At 47.1% G+C, this 25265-nt stretch overlaps 1 protein-coding gene across 1 annotated transcript; it reads left to right on the forward strand.

The window, feature by feature from the left end:
* Positions 1 to 6816: 6816 nt before the first annotated feature.
* Positions 6817 to 21825, forward strand: si:dkey-51e6.1. The gene is made up of 3 exons (XM_067990531.1): positions 6817 to 7102; positions 18703 to 18827; positions 21510 to 21825. The coding sequence occupies exons 1-3, from the start codon at positions 6889 to 6891 to the stop codon at positions 21600 to 21602; spliced, it is 432 nt and encodes a 143-aa protein (XP_067846632.1). The 5' UTR covers positions 6817 to 6888; the 3' UTR covers positions 21603 to 21825.
* The last annotated feature ends 3440 nt before the right edge of the window (positions 21826 to 25265 follow it).

Here is a 25265-nt window from a genome sequence, read left to right on the forward strand (position 1 = left end):
GCTGCAAAGGTCCATTTGACAGGTGGTGTAGGGGGGAGACCCTCACTCATTGCAGGAGGCCACTCTGTCACTTGGGACAAAGTTTGGCCTCCACCACCCTCCTCCTGACAAGAAAATTCACCAACTTGCACACTTACCCCGGGGTCCAGAGACATGTACCTACCTTGTGGACCCCCTCAGATGTACATCTTCCGGATGGGGGCCGCCGTAGCTGCAGTCATGACCTCCTCGGAGGGCGAACAGCATCACCAGCCACGCCGTCCACCTCTGACACGTGGAGCTCCACAACAGAGTGCTGTGACACATCCACCTGCACAGCAGGAGGGAGGGCAACCGCAGAGAGAGATGCGTCGCAGAGGGCACTACCCTCGCCATAGGGTCCACAGACCGAGGCTCAGCTTCCTGGACCTCTCTGAGCAGCAGTGCAGACGGAGGCTCAGAGTCACTCGACATGTAGTCGTGGACATCTGCAGCCTCCTTCATGCCGAGCTGCTCCCGGTTGGCCCGAGCACCATCTTCTTACCTGTCGCTGTCAAAGTCACCACTGCCCTCAACAACTTCTCCTTCGCATCCTTCCAGGGTGCAACCGGGGACATCGCCGACGTCTCCACAAAAGAACCCTGCAAATACACCTACACCACTCTGCAGTGACACAATGGGTGTCATCAGTTGTGGGTCTTCATTGTGATCCTCAGGAAAGGGTATTATTGCACAAACCAGACAAGATTCGCAAAGACGTGGCAGTAGTGGTGCCAATATAATATGTAATGTGAGTTGGTCAGAAATTCAATATAAGAGAAACCCATGACAAACCCTCAAACACCCTTGTGCATCCCCTTCATGCTCACGACACGTTTGCCTTACGCTTCCTACTGCACATATGTGATGCATGCCCTGTGGCTGCAGCACAGGTAATGGCAGGTTGAGTGAGGCTGACCGTGAAAGAGATGCACAAGAGGGTGAGTATGAGATAGAGCCATGAGATTGTATGAGGATTGGGTTGAGTGGTAGTGGCGGGATGAGTACTGGCGAGGTGAGTAAGTGCAGGTAAGATGAGGATGAGCTTTTAGTGGGTATGAGGGGTGATGTGACAGAGTAGTGTTGGCAGTGCAGAAGGAGATGTGGGATGGGGGCAGTGATGTGGCAGATGGAGTGTAGGGGAATCAGTAAGCGTACTCACTTTGGCTGACCTACTTAGGTCATTGGAGCGCCTCCTGCACTGTATGCAGGTGGGCAATATGTTGGTGGTGCAGGTGACCTCCTCTGCCACCTGGAGCCAGGCCTTCCTGGTGGCAGAGGCAGGCCGCTTCCTCCCGCCCGCCGGGGGGAAGATCTCTGTCCTCCCCCTCCTCCTCACCCCATCTAATGATACCTGGAGTGAGGCATCATTAAACCTGGGAGCAGCCTTCCTCCTGGGCTGCTCCATGCTGTAATTTTTTCTATTTGTTGCAGCATCTGTCAGTGGAGGACTCCCCCTTTAAATAGAGCTCCTCCAGCTGACAGACCTTACTGCGCATGCGCAGCCCGCCCGACGCGCAGATCAGCAGTGGGGAACCCGGAAGACCAGGTAAGTGGATCCAATTAGGCTGCGATCGCGCGGGGGGAAGACTGATTTCAACGGGCGCGTTACCCACGCGCCCAATAGCCCCCCCGCCACGAACCCGCAGCCCTGGTAACATCGAGCCCCATATCTCAACACAAAAACTAATCAAGCAAACGATGCCAGAATAAATGAGTTAACATTAGCTACCACAGACCAAAATGTTTGATTTTTTTTTCAATGAATTTGATACGGAGCCTGCTTTATATTTTTCAGCGCTGTTTATGTATCGTATTGCGATATTTTGTTGGTTCAAGGTTCTAAATCTGATTAAGACACTGTTTTATTTTAGCGCATGCTATTTATGAATACAACCAACTAATGCCCAGTTACACAGATTCTTCAGAACTTTACTGTTTCGGAATTGAGTCCAGGGAGAGGCCTTGATGGGATTGCTGATATCTACTGCTGTATGAGATTCTGCACATTTCGTTGATTTCTACAAATACATACACACACATACATATATACACACATATACATTAAAAATCAGAATTGCTGTTTTAAAATAATTAAATAAAAACAGAAAATACTATAAATATAGAGTGGGTCCATAAGTGCCTTAAAGAGAAAAGACAGATTAATATTTCAGGCCTAGGCCTTCATTAGAACCATCAGAGTTATGTCTGATCATATCTTCAGTTGTTTTTGCATTACTCTGCCTAAGTTAAAATGGCCAACCAGCAATTACTGGGCAATACTATAGTGTGGCATCATTTTTCAACCCCATCACTCTTGTTAACTAGTTACTGCCAACATAGTAGAACAAATGCTACCTTCAGCAACAACAACAACTTGCATTTATATAGCGCCTTTAATGTCGTAAAACGTCCCACGGTGCTTCACAGGAGCGTTATCAAACAAAATTTGACAGCATGCAACATCCACATTTAACAGACTGAACATAATCCCTTTTACAATTCACACAATGGCAGTCAAAATAATCTGGAACAATGAAGCTCCTATATATCAAAGGCATTTGGAAAGACAAATAAAATATTTGTTTTTAAGATATCTAATTGCTGTACTAAATCAATGTGTGCAAATATGATTTTTGATAAAACTGGTGCTTGTTCAATAAATTAGACACATTTGTTTTAATACTTTCAATCTTTTTATTTGCAAGGTCTGAGCATATTGATGAGAAATAACATTTAATTGTGGAGAAATTTTCTAGTAGATCTCACTGCATGTGTGAACCAATTTCCAATGAGCTAAACTGTGTAGCCAAATCAGTAGTGTACGAGTTGAAGGGTGACATTCACTATGGTATTCTGATCAGATTGCACTTTGATTACTATGTCTAGTTCATTGATATGTAATGTAGGTCAGTGTGTAATAGTATTTACTCCTAGCACAGTTTATGATTTTAATTTCCAATTCTGCAAAAGATAGATGTTTTTTTCCTCCAAGTTCTGATTATTAATTTATTCAGTCACAAATGTGGTTCAGCTTCAAACACTGATGCAGTTAAAAATTCAGAATAGGGAAGGAAACAGACACTATGGTGAGTGACCCAAACAGAAAAAGCAGCAATGGGAGGAAAACATCCTCCATAAGGCTCATGAAAGAAAAATGAGGAGAGGGCACGACCGAGTGTAGTGGGGAAAGAAGTCACTGGAGATAATATTCAAAATATTTTGCACATTGATCTAAGAGTGCTTCTTAAAAAAGTTAAGCTACTGAGTCACATGGAAAATAATAGATGGATTAAAACCACTGTCACTACCAGTTACTGGCCTGGTCCATGACTAGAGATGTACAAAATATTGCTCCACATCCAAACTTATTTGAAAACTTTGAATCTTATCCCCAACTCTCTCCCCAGCCCAGAGACACAACTCCCCAACCCCCTCCCCCCAAGTCTTTGGTTATGCTCCCTCCCATCCCCGAGCCCCAATCCCCTGTCCCGTAGTCCCTGCTCACCCTAGCCCCACTCCGTCTCTCCCCCAGACTCCCAGCAAGAAGTCGGTCCCATGTCCGGTTACCCCAAAGCAGGGTATCAGGGTTACCCCCGGCTCTCTGTGGTGTGGTCATGCCACTGAGCTGGAGGCTTCACCGCAGCAGAAGCCCGTGACGTCACAGGGGAGGGTGTAGAGCTGCCGTGGCGGGAAATTTAAAGCACAAAGTTCTCCCGGGCTGCGAGCAGCAATGCCCAGGCAGATTCATAGCCCATTCTGGGAGACTCCCGGGCAAGCCTAGATATCAGCAGCAGCCAGAAACTCCTCCAGCTCCCTTTTGAATTTGCAGCATATCCGCACTCAATGCACCAGCCGGCAGGTTAATTCTAGAAAGAAATGCTCGATATGTCAAATTAAAAAGTTGTAAACAATTTTACAACACCAAGTTATAGTCCAGCAATTTTATTTTAAATTCACAAGCTTTCGGAGGCTACCTCCTTCCTCAGGTGAACGATGTGAAAATGGAGGCTACCTCCTTCACCTGAGGAAGGAGGTAGCCTCCGAAAGCTTGTGAATTTAAAATAAAATTGCTGGACTATAACTTGGTGTTGTAAAATTGTTTACAATTGTCAACCCCAGTCCATCACCGGCATCTCCACATCAAATTAAAAAGGGGGGGGGGGGGGGGAATGGTCAGCAGCTGAAAGAGGATACATTAATGTGTGGGGTAGGTGCATTTAACAGAACAGCCCAAATGTGTATCTGTATTTTCTGAATCCCCCCCTGAATCCATGTCCGGGTTTTTTTTTATTGCTGAATGGCATTCGGACTTGCTGTGCGCAGATGATCCCTGGGCTCTGAGCCCTCCTCCCCAACCAGATCCCCGGGCTCTGATCCCTCCCCCCTCACCCAGATCCCCGGGCTCTGATCCCTCCTCCCCACCAAGATCCCTGGGCTCTGATCCCTCCTCCCCGGGCTCTGATCCCTCCCCCCTCACCCAGATCCCTGGGCTCTGATCCCTCCTCCCCGGGCTCTGATCCCTCCCCCCTCACCCAGATCCCCGGGCTCTGATCCCTCCTCCCCAACCAGATCCCCGGGCTCTGATCCCTCCTCCCCACCCAGATCCCTGGGCTCTGATCCCTCCTCCCCACCCAGATCCATGGGCTCTGATCCCTCCTCCCCACCCAGATCCCTGGGCTCTGATCCCTCCTCCCCGGGCTCTGATCCCTCCCCCCTCACACAGATCCCCGGGCTCTGATCCCTCCTCCCCACCCAGATCCCTGGGCTCTGATCCCTCCTCCCCGGGCTCTGATCCCTCCCCCCTCACACAGATCCCCGGGCTCTGATCCCTCCCTCCCCGGGCTCTGATCCCTCCTCCTCACCCAGATCCCCGGGCTCTGATCCCTCCCCCCTCACCCAGATACCCGGGCTCTGATCCCTCCCCCCTCACCCAGATCCCTGGGCTCTGATCCCTCCTCCCCACCCAGATCCCCGGGCTCTGATCCCTCCCCCCTCACCCAGATCCCCGGGCTCTGATCCCTCCTCCCTCACCCAGATCCCCGGGCTCTGATCCCTCCCCCCTCACCCAGATCCCCGGGCTCTGATCCCTCCCCCCTCACCCAGATCCCCGGGCTCAGATCCCTCCCTCCTCACCCAGATCCCCGGGCTCAGATCCCTCCCTCCTCACCCAGATCCCCGGGCTCTGATCCCTCCCCCCTCACCCAGATCCCCGGGCTCAGATCCCTCCCCCCTCACCCAGATCCCCGGGCTCTGATCCCTCCCCCCTCAACCAGATCCCCGGGCTCTGATCCCTCCCCCCTCACCCAGATCCCCGGGCTCTGATCCCTCCCTCCCCGGGCTCTGATCCCTCCTCCTCACCCAGATCCCTGGGCTCTGATCCCTCCTCCTCACCCAGATCCCTGGGCTCTGATCCCTCCCCCCTCACCCAGATCCCCGGGCTCTGATCCCTCCCTCCCCGGGCTCTGATCCCTCCTCCTCACCCAGATCCCTGGGCTCTGATCCCTCCCCCCTCACCCAGATCCCCGGGCTCTGATCCCTCCTCCCCACCCAGATCCCCGGGCTCTGATCCCTCCCCCCTCACCCAGATCCCCGGGCTCTGATCCCTCCTCCCTCACCCAGATCCCCGGGCTCTGATCCCTCCCCCCTCACCCAGATCCCCGGGCTCTGATCCCTCCCCCCTCACCCAGATCCCCGGGCTCAGATCCCTCCCTCCTCACCCAGATCCCCGGGCTCAGATCCCTCCCTCCTCACCCAGATCCCCGGGCTCTGATCCGTCAACACTCACCCAGATCCCCGGGCTCAGATCCCTCCCCCCTCACCCAGATCCCCGGGCTCTGATGCCTCCCCCCTCACCCAGATCCCCGGGCTCTGATCCCTCCCCCCTCACCCAGATCCCCGGGCTCTGATCCCTCCCTCCCCGGGCTCTGATCCCTCCTCCTCACCCAGATCCCTGGGCTCTGATCCCTCCTCCTCACCCAGATCCCTGGGCTCTGATCCCTCCCCCCTCACCCAGATCCCCGGGCTCTGATCCCTCCCTCCCCGGGCTCTGATCCCTCCTCCTCACCCAGATCCCTGGGCTCTGATCCCTCCCCCCTCACCCAGATCCCCGGGCTCTGATCCCTCCCTCCCCGGGCTCTGATCCCTCCTCCTCACACAGATCCCTGGGCTCTGATCCCTCCTCCTCACCCAGATCCCTGGGCTCTGATCCCTCCCCCCTCACCCAGATCCCCGGGCTCTGATCCCTCCCCCATCACCCAGATCCCCGGGCTCTGATCCCTCCCCCCTCACCCAGATCCCTGGGCTCTGATCCCTCCCCCCTCACCCAGATCCCCGGGCTCTGATCCCTCCCCCCTCACCCAGATCCCCGGGCTCTGATCCCTCCCCCCTCACCCAGATCCCCGGGCTCTGATCCCTCCCCCCTCACCCAGATCCCTGGGCTCTGATCCCTCCTCCTCACCCAGATCCCTGGGCTCTGATCCCTCCCCCCTCACCCAGATCCCCGGGCTCTGATCCCTCCCCCCTCACCCAGATCCCCGGGCTCTGATCCCTCCTCCTCACCCAGATCCCTGGGCTCTGATCCCTCCTCCTCACCCAGATCCCCGGGCTCTGATCCCTCCTCCTCACCCAGATCCCCGGGCTCTGATCCCTCCTCCTCACCCAGATCCCCGGGCTCTGATCCCTCCTCCTCACCCAGATCCCTGGGCTCTGATCCCTCCTCCTCACCCAGATCCCCGGGCTCTGATCCCTCCTCCTCACCCAGATCCCCGGGCTCTGATCCCTCCCCCCTCACCCAGATCCCCGGGCTCTGATCCCTCCTCCTCACCCAGATCCCCGGGCTCTGATCCCTCCCTCCCCCCGGCACCTCCCATGACTGTTCTGGCGGCTCTCTGGCGCATCGCCCGCCCGGCCGCCCGCCGAGTCGCAGCCCCGCAGCGCAGGGACATGGCTGGCTTGACGAGCGTGGCGGACGTGGAGATCGACCCTGACGGGGTGTTCAAGTACATCCTGGTGAGGCTGAGCCGCAAGGGTGGCTCCGAGTACAAGGACATCGTGCGGGGCACCAAAAGCGCCGAGTATCACAGTAAGTGCCCGGGGGGGGGGCCGCAGTATCTTGTGGCGGGGCCGCTCCACCCGGGGGGCCGCAGTGTCTTGTGGCGGGGCCGCTCCACCCGGGGGGGCGGGGGGCCGCACTCGCGCCTCCACCTCCTGCTAAATTAGGAATGGTGTCACTTTCAGGTATTTTAACACTGTGCAAAGTGCAGGGATTGTTCAGAGGACACGCCCCGGTGTGTGGTGACCATATTGGGTAATGCTGGGTGTCTGGAGGATCCATGTGGGCCAGGTTTAGGGTTTCAACCTGGCAGGAGACCCAAACCATCTGTTTCAAGGCTGATAAGAAGTGAGAGGGTCAAATGAGGGCAAAAAAAAATCAAAGACCCTATTTAGAACTATAAGTTCAAGTGTGTGACAAACCTAGATGAAGGGCCCGCACCCCGGGCCCATGGTTACAGGATACTCCTAAGGTTGAGAATATTTAGAGACTAAGACAGAAGAGGTAAATCAAGAAATGATGATTTATTGATGCCAAGTTTGTTTCAGTTGTACGAGGAAGAGAAGACTGAGGGAAGTAAGGAAGTTCCACAATGTGGAGGCCCTGGGAAAGATTGAGTTAAGAGCCCGTCCAGTGAGTTGATTTAAACACAGCGAGAATGCAGGGAGGAATTATAAAATATCCTCTTTTGTGGTGGGGGGGAATATAATTCAAACTGGTGATGCCTGTAATAGGAGTAAATGGATATGACAGAAAAGGATGCGACAAAGAGAGAGGTTACAGGACTGATTTTGCGAATTCACACTCCTGGTAGGGAACCTTGTCTGCTGGCAGCACATAATGGGAAATCGCAGGTGCGCTCTTTACTGTTTTCCACTGATAAAGTTGTGGGGAACATACCTGTGCTTTCCCAATAGGTGTTCCCAACAGGTGAGGTACCCTGCTGTAAAATCGACTCCAAGTGAGGGAAGAATTGCCTAACAGATAACAAGCTTTTACCTGTATCAGTTCCTCGGATGTATGTGAGGTGTTTGAGTCTATCCAGATGTGGGAGCAGTATCCAAATCTTTCAGGAATTCTGCGTGTGCAAACAGAAGGAAAAAGAGAGTTGCCGATGGGAGAGAAGTTTGGCGTAAAGCAAAGAATCAATTTTATTGACAACTCTAGAATGGAGGAGCTGCACAAGAAGATGGAGAAAAACTAAGGGTGAAGCCGTCAAGGCAAGAGGTGGCAGCTGTTGGTTGCACTTGCAAGAGAAGTGAAGAAATTGTGTCTTCAAAGAAAAGAAAGTAATAAGATTTTCACTGCCCTGTTGAAGGGCATGGAGATCAAGATTTAGTTATTCATTTCACTGCAAGAAGAATTAGGGTTTTATTCACTGAGAGTACAATCTAATGATTGTAAGGTGAAATCATTAGGAAGAGAGTCAATAGTGTTCAATGGTGAATAAAGGAGGTCGTTGATATGAGTTATTTCACCAACAGGAAGAAAGAAGGTAGTTTTTGGCAGCCCAGCTGCTCATTCTAATCTGCTCTTGGCCCTTCTGTAATCTAAACAATGTGTGGAGGGAGACTTGCTTAAGAATGTGTTGAGTTTCCCAATTGCCAGGGACAACTCTCTTCAACCAGTAAAAAAGCCATTTGTACTGCTCTGGTATTTCCCAGTTTCAAAGTCAGGCATTTTTTCTCTGTCGAATTGAATGGCAGATCCCATAGATGGGCTGTGAGGAGAGAAGAGAAAGACATTTAAATTTATGTCACTTTTATACCGCACCGAGTGGTGCAGTATCAGCTTTATTTTAATAGCATGCAAGTGGGAAGTCACATTTTCACTGCACATTCAGATCATTGTGAAAGTGGAAAAGGCTGAGCTCCACACGTGGATTGTTCTACTGTACCCGTTGAACATTCGTCCAATATCACTAACAGTAAATACTGAGCTACAAATACTGATTGGGAGTGTTCCTCATGTCAGTTCAGTTCCCTTTCACTTCCTGAGCTCAATATCATACCCAATCCATTTCTCCCTGTTGGCACTTTTATATTGGTGCTAAGGCTCTGGAAGAACTGTTCACATGGAGACTTGTCACCTCTGAGTGCTGTCCTCCCCTTTTTACTAACCTGCTGCTTGATCCCCATTGGGCCCAAGGGAGAGCATCCAAATGTTTGGCAGCTGTTAAAAGCTACGAAAAGTCAGGTCCTGGTTACTATCGGAGACATGGAATTCACCTCCTGTATGTTGATGATGTGCTTTTGGTGGGAGCACTGAATGACTGCTGGTGATGTCGAACTTCATGTGTAAAAGTTTGGAATTATATCATTAGAATTCACGGTTAAAACAAGCTAAGCAACAAGGACTTTTCACCCAAATTCCAGGTTGAGAGTAATGAGATGGTACGGCACAATCATTTGAGTACAGGAATCTGTACAGTGGAGGATGTGTGCGTTTTAATGAGAAACCAAGGCCATCTAGTGCAGGGCATCACCAAAGTTGAAAAAAGTAAAAGGGAAGTAAATAGTGATGCCAATCTTCAGTTTTAAAAGCCTGGAGATTGTTAGGAGGAAGCTAAGACTTTTGTCTTGGATCATTTATTTTTTTATTGCGAGCCATGCACATAGATTTAACATTGGTTTCTGCTGGCTATTTCTGCAGGCTACAGGAATATACATTACAGTTTGGAATAGGGTCGCTTCAGATGCATTATCTAATGGCTCAGTGGTAGCACTCATCTAAATCAGAAGCTTGTGCTTTCAAACCCCATGATTGACATTTCAGTGTCGTACTGAGGGGTGCTGCATTGTCAAAGTTGATGTCTTTCATATGTCTGGCAGTTCAGGTCAATGTAAAAGATTCCATGGCACTATTTGAAGAAGAACAAGACAGTTTTCCCAGTGTCTTGGCCATCAACCACTACCATCAAAATAGATTAATTTCTCGTTTATCTCATTGATGTTTATGGGACTGTGCTGTGAACAAATTGTCTTCTACATTTGCCTACACAATAACAGTGAGCACACTTCAAAAATAACTCATTGGGTGTGTAGTGCTTTTGGACGTCCTGAGGCAGGGAAGGTGCTATATAAATGTAAATTAATTCTTCTATTATTGCTTAGAAGAATTTCTTGGCCCTTTTCTGCTTAGATATCATTTAGTCCAATTTGGTGAGCTTGACACTTGAGTACAGACAAGGCTGAGAGATGTCCTTGTACTTGGATGGGGATTCATCAAACAGTCATAGTTTGATTAAGGTAATATGTTTAAATGGCCAAACTATTCAGTTCAATCTGCTGACCCACAGGAGGTCCAGGCTTGAACCATATGCATTGTTTCTGTTTGAATACAGTGGCAGTCAATTTTAATGTATCGTCAAAGGATTGTGAATGTGGCTGACTGTATAAGTCAGCACTCGGTCTATAGCCAGCAGAGAGACTGAGCTGACTCTGACTCCATGGTAGTGTTTCACCGTGTACGAAGTAAGCAACTGTGTTTCAAAGATTACTGTATTGAGACGCAATGTAGGGGAAGTGTCTTTGTTGTTTTGACATTTTGGGGAGAATAATACATTTGGTAAATTACTGTAAATAAAACTGTACTAAATATTGTTCATTTACATGTTTAATATTAAATAAATTTGGCTGTTGGTTTATAGCCTGGGCCTCCGTTTGACAAAGTGTATATTCATCTGCCTACCAAAGATGAGGAAGGCACGTGATATATTCCAGTAAGCTATAGTATAGTATGAAGGGTTCTCTATTCATGCCGTAGGCCTTGGTACAATTACCCAGATATTGGGCACCTGCTCTGATTCATAGGGGATGCAGGGTCTGCTTACGGGACGGCATTGAACATGAATCAAAGTAGTTCATGTAGCATAAAAAACAAAAATACATGGATGTAAGGAGCTCCACAGTTTTGAGGTCTTTGGAAAGAATGAATTAGAATAGGAGACTGTTTGAATAGTCCTGATTTCAACACACCTGAGTATGTGGGGGAGGAGGACAACATACTTGAAGTTTAGAAAGAAAAAGGGAGGAAAGTTCAGAGGAGCACTGAATCTAGTATTGATCAGGGCAATAGTGGCACGGTAGCATAGGTAGCAATTATACCGGATATAGTGATTTAAGAGGAAACGAAGTGTAACAATTCTACACACCAAGCGCATGCCTCGGAATATATATCGTGAATTGCACAACCGCACAATGAGCAGAAAACCCCGGGCTGGTGTTGGATTATTTTGTGATACGTCCTCCTGGGTGTCTGCTGGCCCAGAAGCGGCATTTTTACCCCTAGGTAGTCATGAACCTCACAAAGAAATTTAAGCGACAGAAACATAGGCAGGGTAAGGGAGAGAGATGCAAGACTAAATTAATAACTTAAACTACATAAATTAATTTTTAAAAAATAACTAAAAATAAAGCAAGTGCATTAATTACATAAAAACTTTAAGTAAATAAGTAAGACAAGGTTAGTTAGAGATGACAGTGCAAGTGATGTTCCATAACTGCAGCATGTGGGAGTTTGTGGAGAGCAGCGTGAACCCAGGCAGCCACCTCTGCAGTAAGTGTCTGCAACTTGAGGAACTTCGGCCAAAGTTGTTGAGCTGGAGTCTGAGGTGCAGACATTGGGATGCATCAGGGAGGGGGGAGAGTTACCTGGACACTTTAAGCTAGGAGGCAGTCACACCCCTTAGATTAGGTAGTTGTTTACATTTGGTTAGTGGTCAGGGACAGGAGGCTGTGACTGTGATTCTGGCAGGTAAGGGGACCCCAGATGCAGTAGTGGAGCAGCTTCAGCCTTTGCCCTTGTCCAACAGGTACAAGATACTTGCTACCTCTGTGGATGAGAACAAAGACTGCAGGGAGGATGGGCAAATTGACCACAGCACCGTGGTACAGGAGGCCATTCAAATGGGGAAGCTAAAAGAAATGTGGTAGCCTGATATAGCTATACTCGCAGAATCCTACTTTCAGCCAACGTCCCAGACTCTTCCATCACCATTCCCTGGGTATGTCCTGTCCCACCGGCATTGATTCTGGACCCCATGAAATCTCATGGCATCAGGTCAGACATGGGCAAGGAAACCTCCTGCTGATTACCACCTACCGCCCTCCCTCAGCTGATGAATCAGTTCTCCTCCATGTTGAGCACCACTTGGAGGAAGCACTAAGGGTAGCAAGGGCATAGAATGTACTCTGGGTGGGGGACTTCAATGTCCATCACCAAGAATGGCTCAGTAGCACCACTACTGACTGAGCTGGCTGAGTCCTGAAGGACATAGCTGCCAGACTGGGCTTGCGGCAGTGGTGAGGGAACCAACACGAGGGAAAAACCTACTTGACCTCGCCCTCACCAATCTACTTGTTGCAGATGCATTTGTCTGTGACAGTATTGGTAGAGTATTGGTAGGAGTGACCGCCGCACAGTCCTTGTGGGAGACTAGGCAGATTATTATCTGAATGGTGATAGATTGGGAAAAGGGGAGGTGCAACGAGACCTGGGTGTCCTTGTACACCAGTTGCTGAAAGCGAGCATTCAGGTGCAGCAAGCAGTTAGGAAGGCGAATGGTATGTTGGCCTTCATTGCAAGAGGATTTGAGTACAGGAGCAGGGATGTCTTACTGCAGTTATACAGGGCCTTGGTGAGACCACATCTGGAGTATTGTGTGCAGTTTTGGTCTCCATATCTGAGGAAGGATGTCCTTGGCATGGAGGGAGTGCAACGAAGGTTTACCAGACTGATTTCTGGGATGGCAGGACTGACTTATGAGGAGAGATTCGGTCGACTAGGCCTATATTCACTAGAGTTTAGAAGAATGAGAGGTGATCTCATCGAAACGTATAAAATTCTAACAGGACTAGACAGACTAGATGCAGGGAAGATGTTCCCGATGGCTGGGGAGTCCAGAACCAGGGGTCACAGTCTCAGGATACGGGGTATGCCATTTAGAACCGAGATGAGGAGAAATTTCTTCACTCAGAGGGTGGTGAACCTGTGGAATTCTCTACCCCAGAAGACAGTGGAGGCCAATTCATTGGATGTATTCAAGAAGGAGATAGATATATTTCTTAATGCTAAAGGGATCAAGGGATATGGGGAAAATGCGGGAACAGGATACTGAGTTAGACGATCAGCCATGATCATTTTGAATGGCGGAGCAGGGCCGAATGGCCGACTCTTGTTCCTATTTTCTATGTTTCTATGAGATGAAGTCCCGTCTTCACACTGAGGACACCATTCAACGTGTTGTGTGGCAGTACCACCGTGCTAAATGGGATAGATTCAGAACAAATCTAGCAACTCAAAACTGGGCATCCATGAGGCGCTGTGAGCCATCAGCAGCAGTAGAATTGTATTCCAGCACAATCTGTAACCTCATGGCCCGGCATATTCCTCACTCTATCGTTACCAACAAGCCAGGGGATCAACCCTGGTTCAATGAGGAGTGTAGAAGAGCATGCCAGGAGCAGCACCAGGCGTACCTAAAAATAAGGTGCCAACCTGGTGAAGCTACAACTCAGGACTACATGCATACTAAACAGCGGAAGCAACATGCTATAGACAGAGCTAAGCGATTCCACAACCAACGGATCAGATCAAAGCTCTGCAGTCCTGCCACATCCAGTCGTGAATGGTGATGGACAATTAAACAACTAACGGGAGGAGGAGGCTCTGTAAACATCCCCATCCTCAATGATGTGGAGATGCCGGTGATGGACTGGGGTTGACAATTGTAAACAATTTTACAACACCAAGTTATAGTCCAACAAATTTATTTTAAATTCCACAAGCCTTCGGAGGCTTCCTCCTTCCTCAGGTGAACGGTGTGGTTTCTACACCGTTCACCTGAGGAAGGAGGAAGCCTCCGAAAGCTTGTGGAATTTAAAATAAATTTGTTGGACTATAACTTGGTGTTGTAAAATTGTTTACAATCCTCAATGATGGCAGAGTCCAGCACTTGAGTGCAAAAGACAAGGCTAAAGCGTTTGCAACCATCTTCAGCCAGAAGTGCCGAGTGGATGATCCATCTCGGCCTCCTCCCGATATCCCCACCATCACAGAAGTCAGTCTTCAGTCAATTCGATTCATTCCACGTGATATCAAGAAACTGCTGAATGTACTGGGTTCAGCAAAGGCTATGGACCCCGACAACATCCTGGCTGTAGTGCTGAAGACTTGTGCTCCAGAACTAGCCGCGCCTCTAGCCAAACTGTTCCAGTACAGCTACAACACTGGCATCTACCCGACAATGTGGAAAATTGCCCAGGTATGTCCTGTCCACAAAAAGCAGGACAAATCCAATCCGGCCAATTACTGCCCAATCAGTCTACTCTCAATTGTCAGCAAAGTGATGGAAGGTGTCGTCGACAATGCTATCAAGCGGCACTCACTCACCAATAACTGCTCACCGATGGTAGTGTTAGAAAATAGTATAGTCAGGGAGATAGATACTGTTCTCTGCAGCCGTGACCAGGAGTCCTAAAGGCTGTGTTGCCTCCCCAGTGCCACGGTTAAGGATATCTCCTCGCGGCTGGAGAAGAACTTGAAGCAGGAGGGGGAGGATCCATTTATCGTGGTCCACGTAGGAACCAACGACTTAGGTAGAACTAGGAATGAGGTTCTGCTGAGGGAGTTTGAGGACCTAGGGTCCAAATTAAAAGGCAGAACCTCAAAGGTAATAATCTCTCGATTACTACCTGAGCCATGCGCAAATTGGCATAGGGACAAACAGATTAGATGGTTAAATGCATCGCTGAAAGAGTGGTGTGGGAAGCAGGGGTTTCAATTCATGGGGCATTGGCACCAGTACTGGAGAAAGAGGAAGCTGTTCCATTGGGACGGGCTCCATGTAAACCGGGCTGGGACCAGTGTCCTGGCGAATCGAATAACTAGGACGGTAGAAAGGGCTTTAAACCATTAAGGGGGGGGGGGTAGGGTCAGGTAAGAGTAAATTTATAAATCTAAAGAGAAAAGTCAAGGCTGTAGAGCAGAGTAGCGATTTGGGTAAAAACAAGCAGAGTGTGTCAGGAAGGGACAGAGTTTAACAAAGGTAATAGGGCATTAGTGACTAAGGTCACATCAGGGAAAAATAGTAAAAAGTTAGAATTAAAGGCTCTATATCTGAATGCATGAAGCATTCGTAACAAGATAGATGAATTAATGGCACAAATAGAGATAAATGGGTTTGATCCAGCAGCCATTATGAGATGTGGTTGCAGGGTGACCAAGGTTGGGAACTAATTATTCCAAGGTATTTGACTTTTAGAAAAGATTGGCAAAATGGAAAAGTGGGGGGGTGGGGGGGTAGCCTTGATAAAGGATGAGATAAAGACAGTTGTGAGAAAGGATCTTAGCTCAGAAAATCAGTATGGGTGGAGCTAAGAAATAACAAGGGGCAGAAAACGCTGGTGGGAGTAGTTTATAGGTCCCCTAACAGTAGTTATAGTGTTGGACAGAGTATAAATCAGGAAATTAGATGAGCTTGTAACAAGAGTAATGCAATAATCGTGGGAGACTTTAATCTTCATATAGACTGGGCAAACCAAATTGACAAAAGTAGTTTGGAGGACGAGGTCATGGAATGCATTCGAGACAGTTTTCTAGAACAATATGTCGAGTAACCAACTAGGAAACAGATTATTTTAGATGTAGTATTGTGTAACGAGACAGGGTTAATTAGTGATCTTATAGTTAAGGATCCTCTAGGGAAGAGGGATCATAATATGATAGAATTTCATATTGAGTTTGAAAGTGAGGTCGTTAAGTCTGAAACTAGGGTCTTAAATTTAAACAAAGCCAATTCTGTTGGTATGAGGGGCGAGTTGGCTAAGGTAGATTGGGAAATTAGATTAATAGATAAGACAATAGATAAGCAATGGCGAACATTTAAAGAAATAATTCATAATTCTCAACAAATATACATTCCTTTGAGGAATAAAAACTCCATGGGAAAAATGATCCAGCTTTGGCTAACTAGTGAAGTTAAGGATAGTGTTAGATTAGAAGAGACTTACAATGTTGCCAAAGGAAGAGATTAGCGAAAGTAAATGTGGGTCCCTTAGAGGCAGAAACAGAAGAAATTATAATGGGAAATATGGAAATGGCAGGGATGTCAAACAAATATTTTGTATCTGCCTTCACAATAGAAGATACAAAAAACATACCGGAAATAGTGGGGAACCAAGGGTCTAATGAGAGTGAGGGTACTAATTAAGATTAGTAAAGAAAACGTACTGGAGAAATTAATGGGACTAAATGCCAACAAATCCCATAGACCTAATGGCCTACATCCTAGGCTTTTAAAAGAGCTGGCTGCACAGGTAGTGCATGCATTGGTTTTAATCTTCCAGAATTCCCTAGATTCTAGAACGGTCCCTGTGGATTGGAAGATAGCAAATGTAACCCCGCTATTCAAGAAAGGAGGGAGAGAGAAAACAGGGTACTATAGGCCAGTTAGCCTGACATTAGTAGTAGGGAAAATACTAGAATCTTTTATTAAGGACGTAGTAACAGGGCACTTAGAAAATCATATGATGATTAGGCAGAGTCAACACGGTTTTATGAATGTTTGACAAATCTATTAGAGTTTTTTGAGGGTGTAACTAGCAGTGTAGATAAGGGGGAACCAGTGGATGTAGTATATTTGGATTTTCAAAAGGCATTCGATAAGGTGACACACAAGATTAGGGCTCATAGGATTGGGGGTAAAATATTAGCAAGAATTGAGGGTTGGTTAACGGACAGAAAACAGAGTAGGATTAAATGGTTCATTTTCGGGTTGGCAGGTTGTAACTAGTGGGGTGCCGCAAGGATCAGTGCTTGAGCCTCAGCTGTTTACAATCTAAATCAATGACTTAGATGAGGGGACGGAGTTTAATGTATCCAAGTTTGCTGACGATACAAAGCTAGGTTCGCAAAGGGATATAGACAGGTTAACTGAGTGGGTGAGAAGGTGGCAGATGGAGTATAACGTGGGGAAATGTGAAATTATCCACTTTGGTAGGAAGAATAGAAAAGCAGAATATTTTTTAAAAGGGGAGAGACTAAGAAATGTTAGTAGTCAGATGGATTTGGGTGTCCTTGTATATGAATCACAGAAAGTTAACATGCAGGCACAGCAAACAATTAGAAGGCAAATAGTATGTTAGCCTTTATTGCAAGGGAGTTGGAGTATAAGAGTAAGGAGGTGTTGCTGCAATTATATAGACCACACCTGGAGTACGGTGTACAGTTTTGGTCTCCTTACCTAAAGAAGGATATACTTGCCTTAGAGGGGGTACAATAAAAATTGATTCCTGGATTGAGTAGAATGGGCCTATATTCTCTATTTCAATGAGGTGATCTCATTGAAACGTATAAAACTCTTAGAGGGCTTGGCAGGGTGGATGCTGAGAGGCTGTTTGCCCTGGCTGGAGAGTCTAGAATTAGGGGTCATAGTCTCAAGATGGTCGGCCATTTAGGACCGAGATGAGGAAAAATTTCTTCACTGAGGGTTGTGAATCTTATGAATTCTCTACCCCAGAGGGCTGAGGATGCTCAGTCATTGAGTATATTCAAGACTGAGATCAGTAGATTTTTGGACACTAAGGGAATCAAAAGCTATGGGGATAGAGCAGGAAAGTGGAGTTGAGGTAGAAGATAAGCCATGATCTTATTGAATGGCGAAGCAGTCTCGAGGGGCTGTATGGCCTACTCCTGCTCCTATTTCTTATGTTTTTTTTCTTTTTATTCATTCATGGTATGTGGATGTCGCTGGCAAGGCCAGCATTTATTGCCCATCCTAATTGTCCTTGAGAAAGTGGTAGTGAGCCACCTTCTTGAACTGCTGCAATCCGTGTGGTGAAGGTTCTCCCACAGAGCTGTTAGGTAGGGAGTTCCAGGATTTTGACCCAGCGACGATGAAGGAACGGCGATATATTTCCAAATCAGGATGGTGTGTGACTTGGAGGGGAACGTGCAGGTGGAGATGTTCCTGTGCGCCTGCTGCCCTTGTCCTTTTAGGTGGTAGAGGTCGCGGGTTTGGGAGGTGCTGCCGAAGAAGCCTTAGCGAGTTGCTGCAGTGCATCTTGTAGATGGTACACACTGCAGCCACTGTGTGCCGGTGGTGAAGGGAGTGAATGTTTAGGGTGGTGAATAGGGTGCCATCAAGCAGGCTGCTTTGTCCTGGATGGTGTTGAGCTCCTTGAGTGTTGTTGGAGCTGCACTCATCCAGGCAAGTGGAGAGTATTCCATCACACTCCTGACTTGTACCGTGGTACCTTGATGGAAAGGCTTTGGGGAGTCAGGAGGTGAGTCACTTGCTGCAGAATACCCAGCCTCTGACCTGCTCTTGTAGCCACAATATTTATGTGGCTGGTCCAGTTAAGTTTCTGGTCAGTGATAACCCCCAGGATGTTGATGGTGGGAGATTCGGTGATGGTAATGCCGTTGAATGTCAAGGGGAGGTGGCCTTGTTGGAGATGGTCATTGTCTGGCACAAATGTTCTGAGACTCATTACCATCAATGCTGCGTACATTTTAGTTACAGTAATATTTAGTGTTGAATAATTTAAATCCAGAAAGCCGGCAGCTTTGTTTGCTAGAAATGGTGGTGTTGGACGTGTTATAAAACAGATTCTCTCACCTTGCGATAGATCACATCTTTGAAAAGTTGAATCCAGAAATGGAGAAGCTGGAGCTGGAGTGCAAGTGTCTGGGCGGTGGAAAGATTGATCACAATAGCAAGGATAAGAAAATTCGAGTGTTCGGTGTCTCCACGGTGAGTAACCTATTGCAACTCCTAAATTTGATGCAAAGTCACTTATGCTGTTTGTGATTTACAGGGAAGTAATATTGGGAGTGCAGAGCAGTGAACAGTTCCTGCTAATCTTTTGAACTCTGCCAAATTGCTCTTTGGTGGAAATGTTGTGTGGGCGTTAGTGCTGGAGAAGTGTGTTGAGCTCGCTGAGCTAATTATTGCGAGCATAATAGCTGGTTGGTTGCAGCATGTTCCAAGGCCACACATCATGGGTGTATCTAGTAGGTCACAAATGCGTTGTTCAGCAGGGCCAACACTTTCACCAGTGACTGACAGCAATATGATGCAACAACACAATTCAACTGGCTTTGCAAGAGGTCAGGCAGGTCATTGATTCCACCGATGCAGCTGTCATGCGAGGAATAATGCAGGTGAATGCCTGCCTCCGCAGGAGTTCCCAAGGTGCCTTCATTTTTAGACAATCATCTGTGCCACCCTTGTCTGAAGGGAAAGGAAGAGTGAAGGGCTGGCTCTCGGGAGACCAAGGCTATACTTTGCAGATGTAGCTCATGACACCGTTGAGCTAACCACAGGTAGAAGCAGAGCACCGGTACACCGAGGCTTCTGTGACAGTCAAAATGATTGTTAAATATACCATTGGGATCTTCAGACGGTATTTAAGATGGATGTCCGATGCTTTATCACAGCAAGGTAATATTGAAAATAATAATTGGTCTGTAAAAAGTGCCTATCACAAAGAGTGACCAGGATGTCCTCAATCATAACGGTGAAGTTCAAATGGTTTTGATTTGTTTTACTTTACACTTCTCACAAAAAAAAAAGTAAACAAGAAAAAGATATATGCAATCACTATTTGTGGATACTGGGAAATGCAGTGTCTTTTCACTGGGACTCAGGTTCAAATCCAGCCCAGACTGTAATGATCAGACTCCTTCTCTCTGGGCTGAAATGGCCCAACGTGAAATGGCTTTAGACAGTTTCAATCCAGTTCCCAGTGGGTATACCTCCACAGCACAAAACTGCTTGTAATTCAGTACTAATTGGCCATCTCACTCAGAGGGACCAGGAGGAGAGCTGGTGTCCTTCTGAATTTGGGGTTAAGGCACATTGGGGTAAGATTTCCTCCGTTCATTAGTTGTAACGGAATTGTAAACCTACCCCTTATACTTGCGATTATGGAGTGGAGTAAAGGCAGCTATGAAGGGCTATCCATACTACACCTGACCTGGAAGTGCTTCATATCAACCTGGGAGACAAAAGCAATACCTTCCCCACCCAGCACCAATATGCCTCACCTTAGTAAATACATTTTTGTTAAACCCAGACTCATAAGGAAGAATAGAATGTCTTGGGCAGTATCAGATCTCAGGGTTGAGCTGCCAGCTCAACTCCTCAATGTGTTTGTCTTCCAATTCATTCTAGATTCTCTTACCCTCTGTGATGCAGGTCTGTAGATCTGCAGTGATTTTTTGCCTAATTCTTTGATTTGCTCTCTTCCTATACGTATGCTTCCTATACTCGCTTGCTTTTGTTATTTTAGAGGCAGGGCAGGCAGGTTCCTTTCTGTCCTCTGTCAGTGTTGTTGTTGAGTTGGTTATCACGTGCAGAACTCTGGTCTGGGATGACTTGACATTAAAGGTTTTTTCCCTGTGGTGAAACAACTGACATCCTGTTACATTTAACCCTCCACCCCCCCCCACAAGCCCGCCCCCCAGGTATGACCAAGATTATGAACTCAACATGTTGAGAATTGAATTGGCTACATTTAAAATAGATGCACAGGCACAATGGGCCGAATGGCCTCCTCCAGTGCTGTACCCACTATGATACTCTGCCAATTTATACCAAAGATATTTTTCACTTTTGCCACAGTCATATCCTCACACTAGGAGTTAAAATTCACAGTGGCCTGAGGCAGCTCAATTTTTACATGTTGCAAGCCCACTTGGCTCCTTGGTTATACCACATCTGCAGTTTCAGTATGACAGGGAATGATTCTTCTCGTTCCCAGGCATTAAAAGTGCTGGTGTAAGTAATAACTTTCTCAGGTGAAAAAATCGTTACTGGTTTTATAAGTGTGGCCACAAAAAAGCTGCTTGACTGACTGATTATGTTACTTGGAGCTATGGAATTAATAAAGAAGTTTTTACTCCTGCATCATGCACATTTAAAATGATTGTTGGCGTTAAGTATACCAAGGCCATAACACAAATGGAATCATAATGTTGTTCTTTGACCAAACTTTTGGTTCCCCCTCCTGATATCGCTGTCTTTGACTCAGTGTCAATTTTTGTCTGATTACACCTCTGTGAAGCACCATGGGATGTTTTTCTATGTTAGAGCCACCATTTAAATGCAAATTGTTGTTATCGTTAACTACTGGGGTGAAGTTCAAGAGGTTTTTGATTTACATTTTTTTCTCCTTACCCTCCTCTCCTGAAAGCAGACTGACCTTCGGTTACTGTTCAACCAATGTCAGTACTGTTATCTTCTGGTGGTGACCTCAGCATCCATGCCTAATCCTGTCCTCACCCAATGTCCATATACACTTATCAGCAGTTACGAGATGGCAATGAAGAGCAGGAACCCCGGCCGAGTTTCCCCACATCTTATCCTACGGAGGCTGTAGTAAACGATGAGAGTAAATATAATTGATGTTAACGTCCCGTTTATTTGTCGTAGGGTTTTGGGAAAGCGGATCACTCCATTTCTGTGGAAAAGCTGAAGACTGTGTACAAGGACTATGAAATCACCTGGTCAGATGACACCAAGTAAAAACTGACTGCTTTCCATCAACAGGATCGGCATAAAACTGTTTTCACTTTATTTTTTTGTTCAAATGGTTTCAATGTTTCTGAATGAAATGAGTTTATTTGTAGCATACAGTTTATTTGTAGCATTCAGTTAAGCTATGATAGTGCTAAAGGACTTTGCACACTGCCTGTGGTGTTAAACAGTGTCCATATAGATTCGTTGCCCAATAAATGGTATGTTGTGAGTTTGTCTCTAATGTATTGCGTGGTAACTTGTCAATAGATTGCACTGGGCTGTAATCAATTTTACATCTATTATGGTCTGTTCTGGTGCAGGCCATGTTCTGTGCTGGTAATCAGCACAGAATATGGATTTGCACTGGTGCTTTCAAAATAGGATTGTCTAAATTCAGGGGTGAAGAACACTGGTCCAAGTGTCCCACTGAAGTTTTATAATGTAACTTTTTTACTCTACTTGATTGGGGTTTTGTTGGTTGGAGAGTCACAGCAGCACAGCCCAAGTAAACAATTGTTAAAACAGAAAACTGCAAATGGTAGCAATGCACAGCAGCTTGGTTAATACCTGAAAGATAATAATAGTCCAATGCTTAGGGTGGGACCCAGCTGAGGTGGTAACAGATAGTGAACAACCTGCTGTGTATTTTCTGTTTATGATAAATTTGTTGCAGCTTCTGAAGGGAACGGAGCCACACGGCATCTCAAATACATTTAGTGAGGTTAAACTGCAGCGCGCTGTGGAAAAAGAACATCTTTATCTTGCATTCTTTTGAATATGGTTTCAAGATTGACCTCAGAAGGGCTTTGTCTGTTTAACCTCACCTTTAGCAAAAACCAGCATCTGTTATCGACACCACCAGACTTTCTGTGGTTTGCAGTAGGTGCACGTATTTCTGCAGCAGGTGAAAGTTTGTTCACTTTAATTAATTAGGAAATAATTATCCGCAGGCTTGTGATGAGACCCGCTGACCATATTGCAAATGCAGTGGAACAAATTACTTTTTTCATCAAGAAACTTGCAGGGGAACTTCATTCAAATAAAATTGCCTTACACTAGAAGTTGTACAAGAAAACATTTGTGACTGAAGATCTGTTTCTTGACCTGTTTTTGCATTGTTTGATACTTCAGAGTTGCTCGTTAGGAGCCCTCTAGAGGCAGATATTTTGTGCACATTTTAATACAATGGCATGTTTCAGTGATGGAATGAAAACCTGAAGACCAAGCTCCTCATTCATAATGCCACTGGAGCAGAAATGTCATGACATTTTCATAAGGGGCAATTCCACACAAAATGTCTGCTGCTATACTGCCTCTCACCAACAAATTTAATGACTGAAAGGTTAAGTGCACATTTAGAAATTGGTGCGGCCATCCACTAAAACATACACTCCTCCTTTAATGTATTTTTTCTTAATTGAGACATCTAGGTGAAGGGGCCAAGCTTGGAAAGAGTAGGAAAGAAATTAGGTGACACCAAGACTGTGTTTTAAAGCCAGATTGTGGGAGGACTGGAAGACTCAAGGTTTTCTACAATCTGGAGGCCCTGGAAATTTGAGGTGGAGTAATATATAGCGTGGAGAGATTTTAGAGCTTATTCTCCAACGTCATGTTCAGGGAACGCCCCCCTACCTGGAGTGCAAAATTGGAAAGTAGGCCCTAGCAAATTCGGGGCTGAATTCCTGATTGTGTGGGAGAAGTTGTTTTTGAATCTTGTTGAAGCCGTGCTGCATGTGTGCACAGGCCTCAATTCTGCCCCCAAATTATCATCATTAATACAAATCAGTTTTACAATGAAATCTCCATGATCTGAGCTCCCCAATAAAACTGGCACTGGGAAGTCTTGGTTCTGTTCATTGCAGAATTCCACTACTTTAAGTTAGGTTGCCTGATTTTTCATAATTGGACTTTTCCTGCTGTTTTTAACGTGTGAAACAGAATTTTGCATATTACAGCCACTGCATTTATTTCTCCTGCTTGCTGTTGTTTTTTCTGCAATTTTATGCACACTTCCAACATTTGGTCCCAGGATCTATGGACATGGGAGACTACATTCCCTTTTCACCTCATGCATATTTGCTCCAGTAGGAGGGTTCCCCTCTACCCCAAAAATGACTGCTTTCCTCAGCCCCACTTCATTGAGCAAGACCTCTTCATGGGACTCCTCCATGCACTTCTTTAAATGGAGTCAGTCTCTATCTAAACAAGGTGGAGCTCATTTTAAGTTTACTGAAACTTCAGAAGTTACTACACTACAACTTCTCCCTCCAGTGAATCAGCATTCCCTGCGCCTGTCAAAAAAGTGCGGAGAGTATATTCTAATTATGCTAAGTACCTGGCCCTGTGGAATCTGGCAGGGTCAGACTTTCAAGGAAAACCAGTGAAGAATGGTCACAGGAGCACAACTGTAATATTGATAAAATGGAGACAAGGAGCTAGTGACGGAGAGAGGATAGAAGTGAGAGCAACTGCCTATCAGGAAAGGTTCTTGTAGCTCATCCAAGAACATGAGAGGTGGAAGAGACTGGAGAAATTTGGGCAAAAATTGTCAAAGGGGAAAGAAGTTTTTGGTTGGAAAGAGGAAACCGAACTTCTTGTAGGCGGCTTTAGCACCGGAGATGTGGGAGATCCATTTGAGGTCAGAGGAAGAATGTCAATACATGAAGGATTACGAGTGGAGCCATTAAACTTGCTATTGGGTGCGTTCCTGGCGGGGGGGCTCCGAAAATCGGGGAATCCCGGAGCGGGTCGGAAGCCCGGCTCCAACCCGCCCACTTCCGGGTTCCCCACAGACGCGCTGACGTGCGCGCGCAGCCCCCGCATGTGCGACTCCCGCAGGCAATTAAAGCCAGCGGGGTGCCACTTGACAGTATTTACGTAGGTATTTCAGGTCGTTAACAGACCTGATTAAGGGAATATTTCAAGAGGGGTGGGATTTTACAAACAACTGGGACTGTTTCCCGTACTGGGGGAAACACTCCCAGTTCAAATGGACGTGTTGCAGCTATCAGCCTGTGGCAGCTGCAACGGTCCATTTGTCAGGTGGCGGGGGGAGGCCCTCACTCATTGCAGGAGGCCACTCTGTCACTTTGGACAAAGTTTGGCCTCCACCACCCTCTTCCTCACAATCAAATTCACCAATTTGCACACTTACCCCGGGGTCCAGAGACATGTACCTACCTTGTGGACCCCCTCAGATGTACATCTTCTGGATGGGGGCCGCCGTAGCTGCAGTCATGACCTCCTCGGAGGGCGAACAGCATCACCAGCCTCGCCGTCCACCTCTAACACATGGAGCTCCACAACACAGTGCTGTGACACATCCACCTGCACAGCAGGAGGGAAGGCAACCGCAGAGAGAGATGCTTCGCAGAGGGCACTACCCTCGCCACAGGGTCCACAGACCGAGGCTCAGCTTCCTGGACCTCTCTGAGCAGCAGTGCACACGGAGGCTCAGAGTCACTCGACATGTAGTTGTGGACATCTGCAGCCTCCTTCATGCCGAGCTGCTCCCGGCTGGCCCGAGCACCATCTTCTTACCTGTCGCTATCAAAGTCACCACTGCCCTCAACAACCTCTCCTCCGCATCCTTCCAGGGTGCCACCGGGGACATCGCCGACGTCTCTCAGTCGTCTGCTCAAAAGAGCCCTGCAAATACACCTACACCCA

This window comes from Heptranchias perlo, chromosome 9 (assembly GCF_035084215.1).
Source record: "Heptranchias perlo isolate sHepPer1 chromosome 9, sHepPer1.hap1, whole genome shotgun sequence".
Classification (NCBI taxonomy): Eukaryota; Metazoa; Chordata; class Chondrichthyes; order Hexanchiformes; family Hexanchidae; genus Heptranchias; species Heptranchias perlo.

Excerpts from the sequence above, each read along its gene's own strand:
- si:dkey-51e6.1 (XM_067990531.1), top strand. The coding sequence starts at position 6,889 with ATGACTGTTCTGGCGGCTCTCTGGCGCATCGCCCGCCCGGCCGCCCGC. Across the intron at positions 7,103-18,702 it reads CAAAAGCGCCGAGTATCACA|ATCACATCTTTGAAAAGTTG; the intron begins GTAAGTGCCCGG and ends ACCTTGCGATAG. Across the intron at positions 18,828-21,509 it reads GAGTGTTCGGTGTCTCCACG|GGTTTTGGGAAAGCGGATCA; the intron begins GTGAGTAACCTA and ends TATTTGTCGTAG.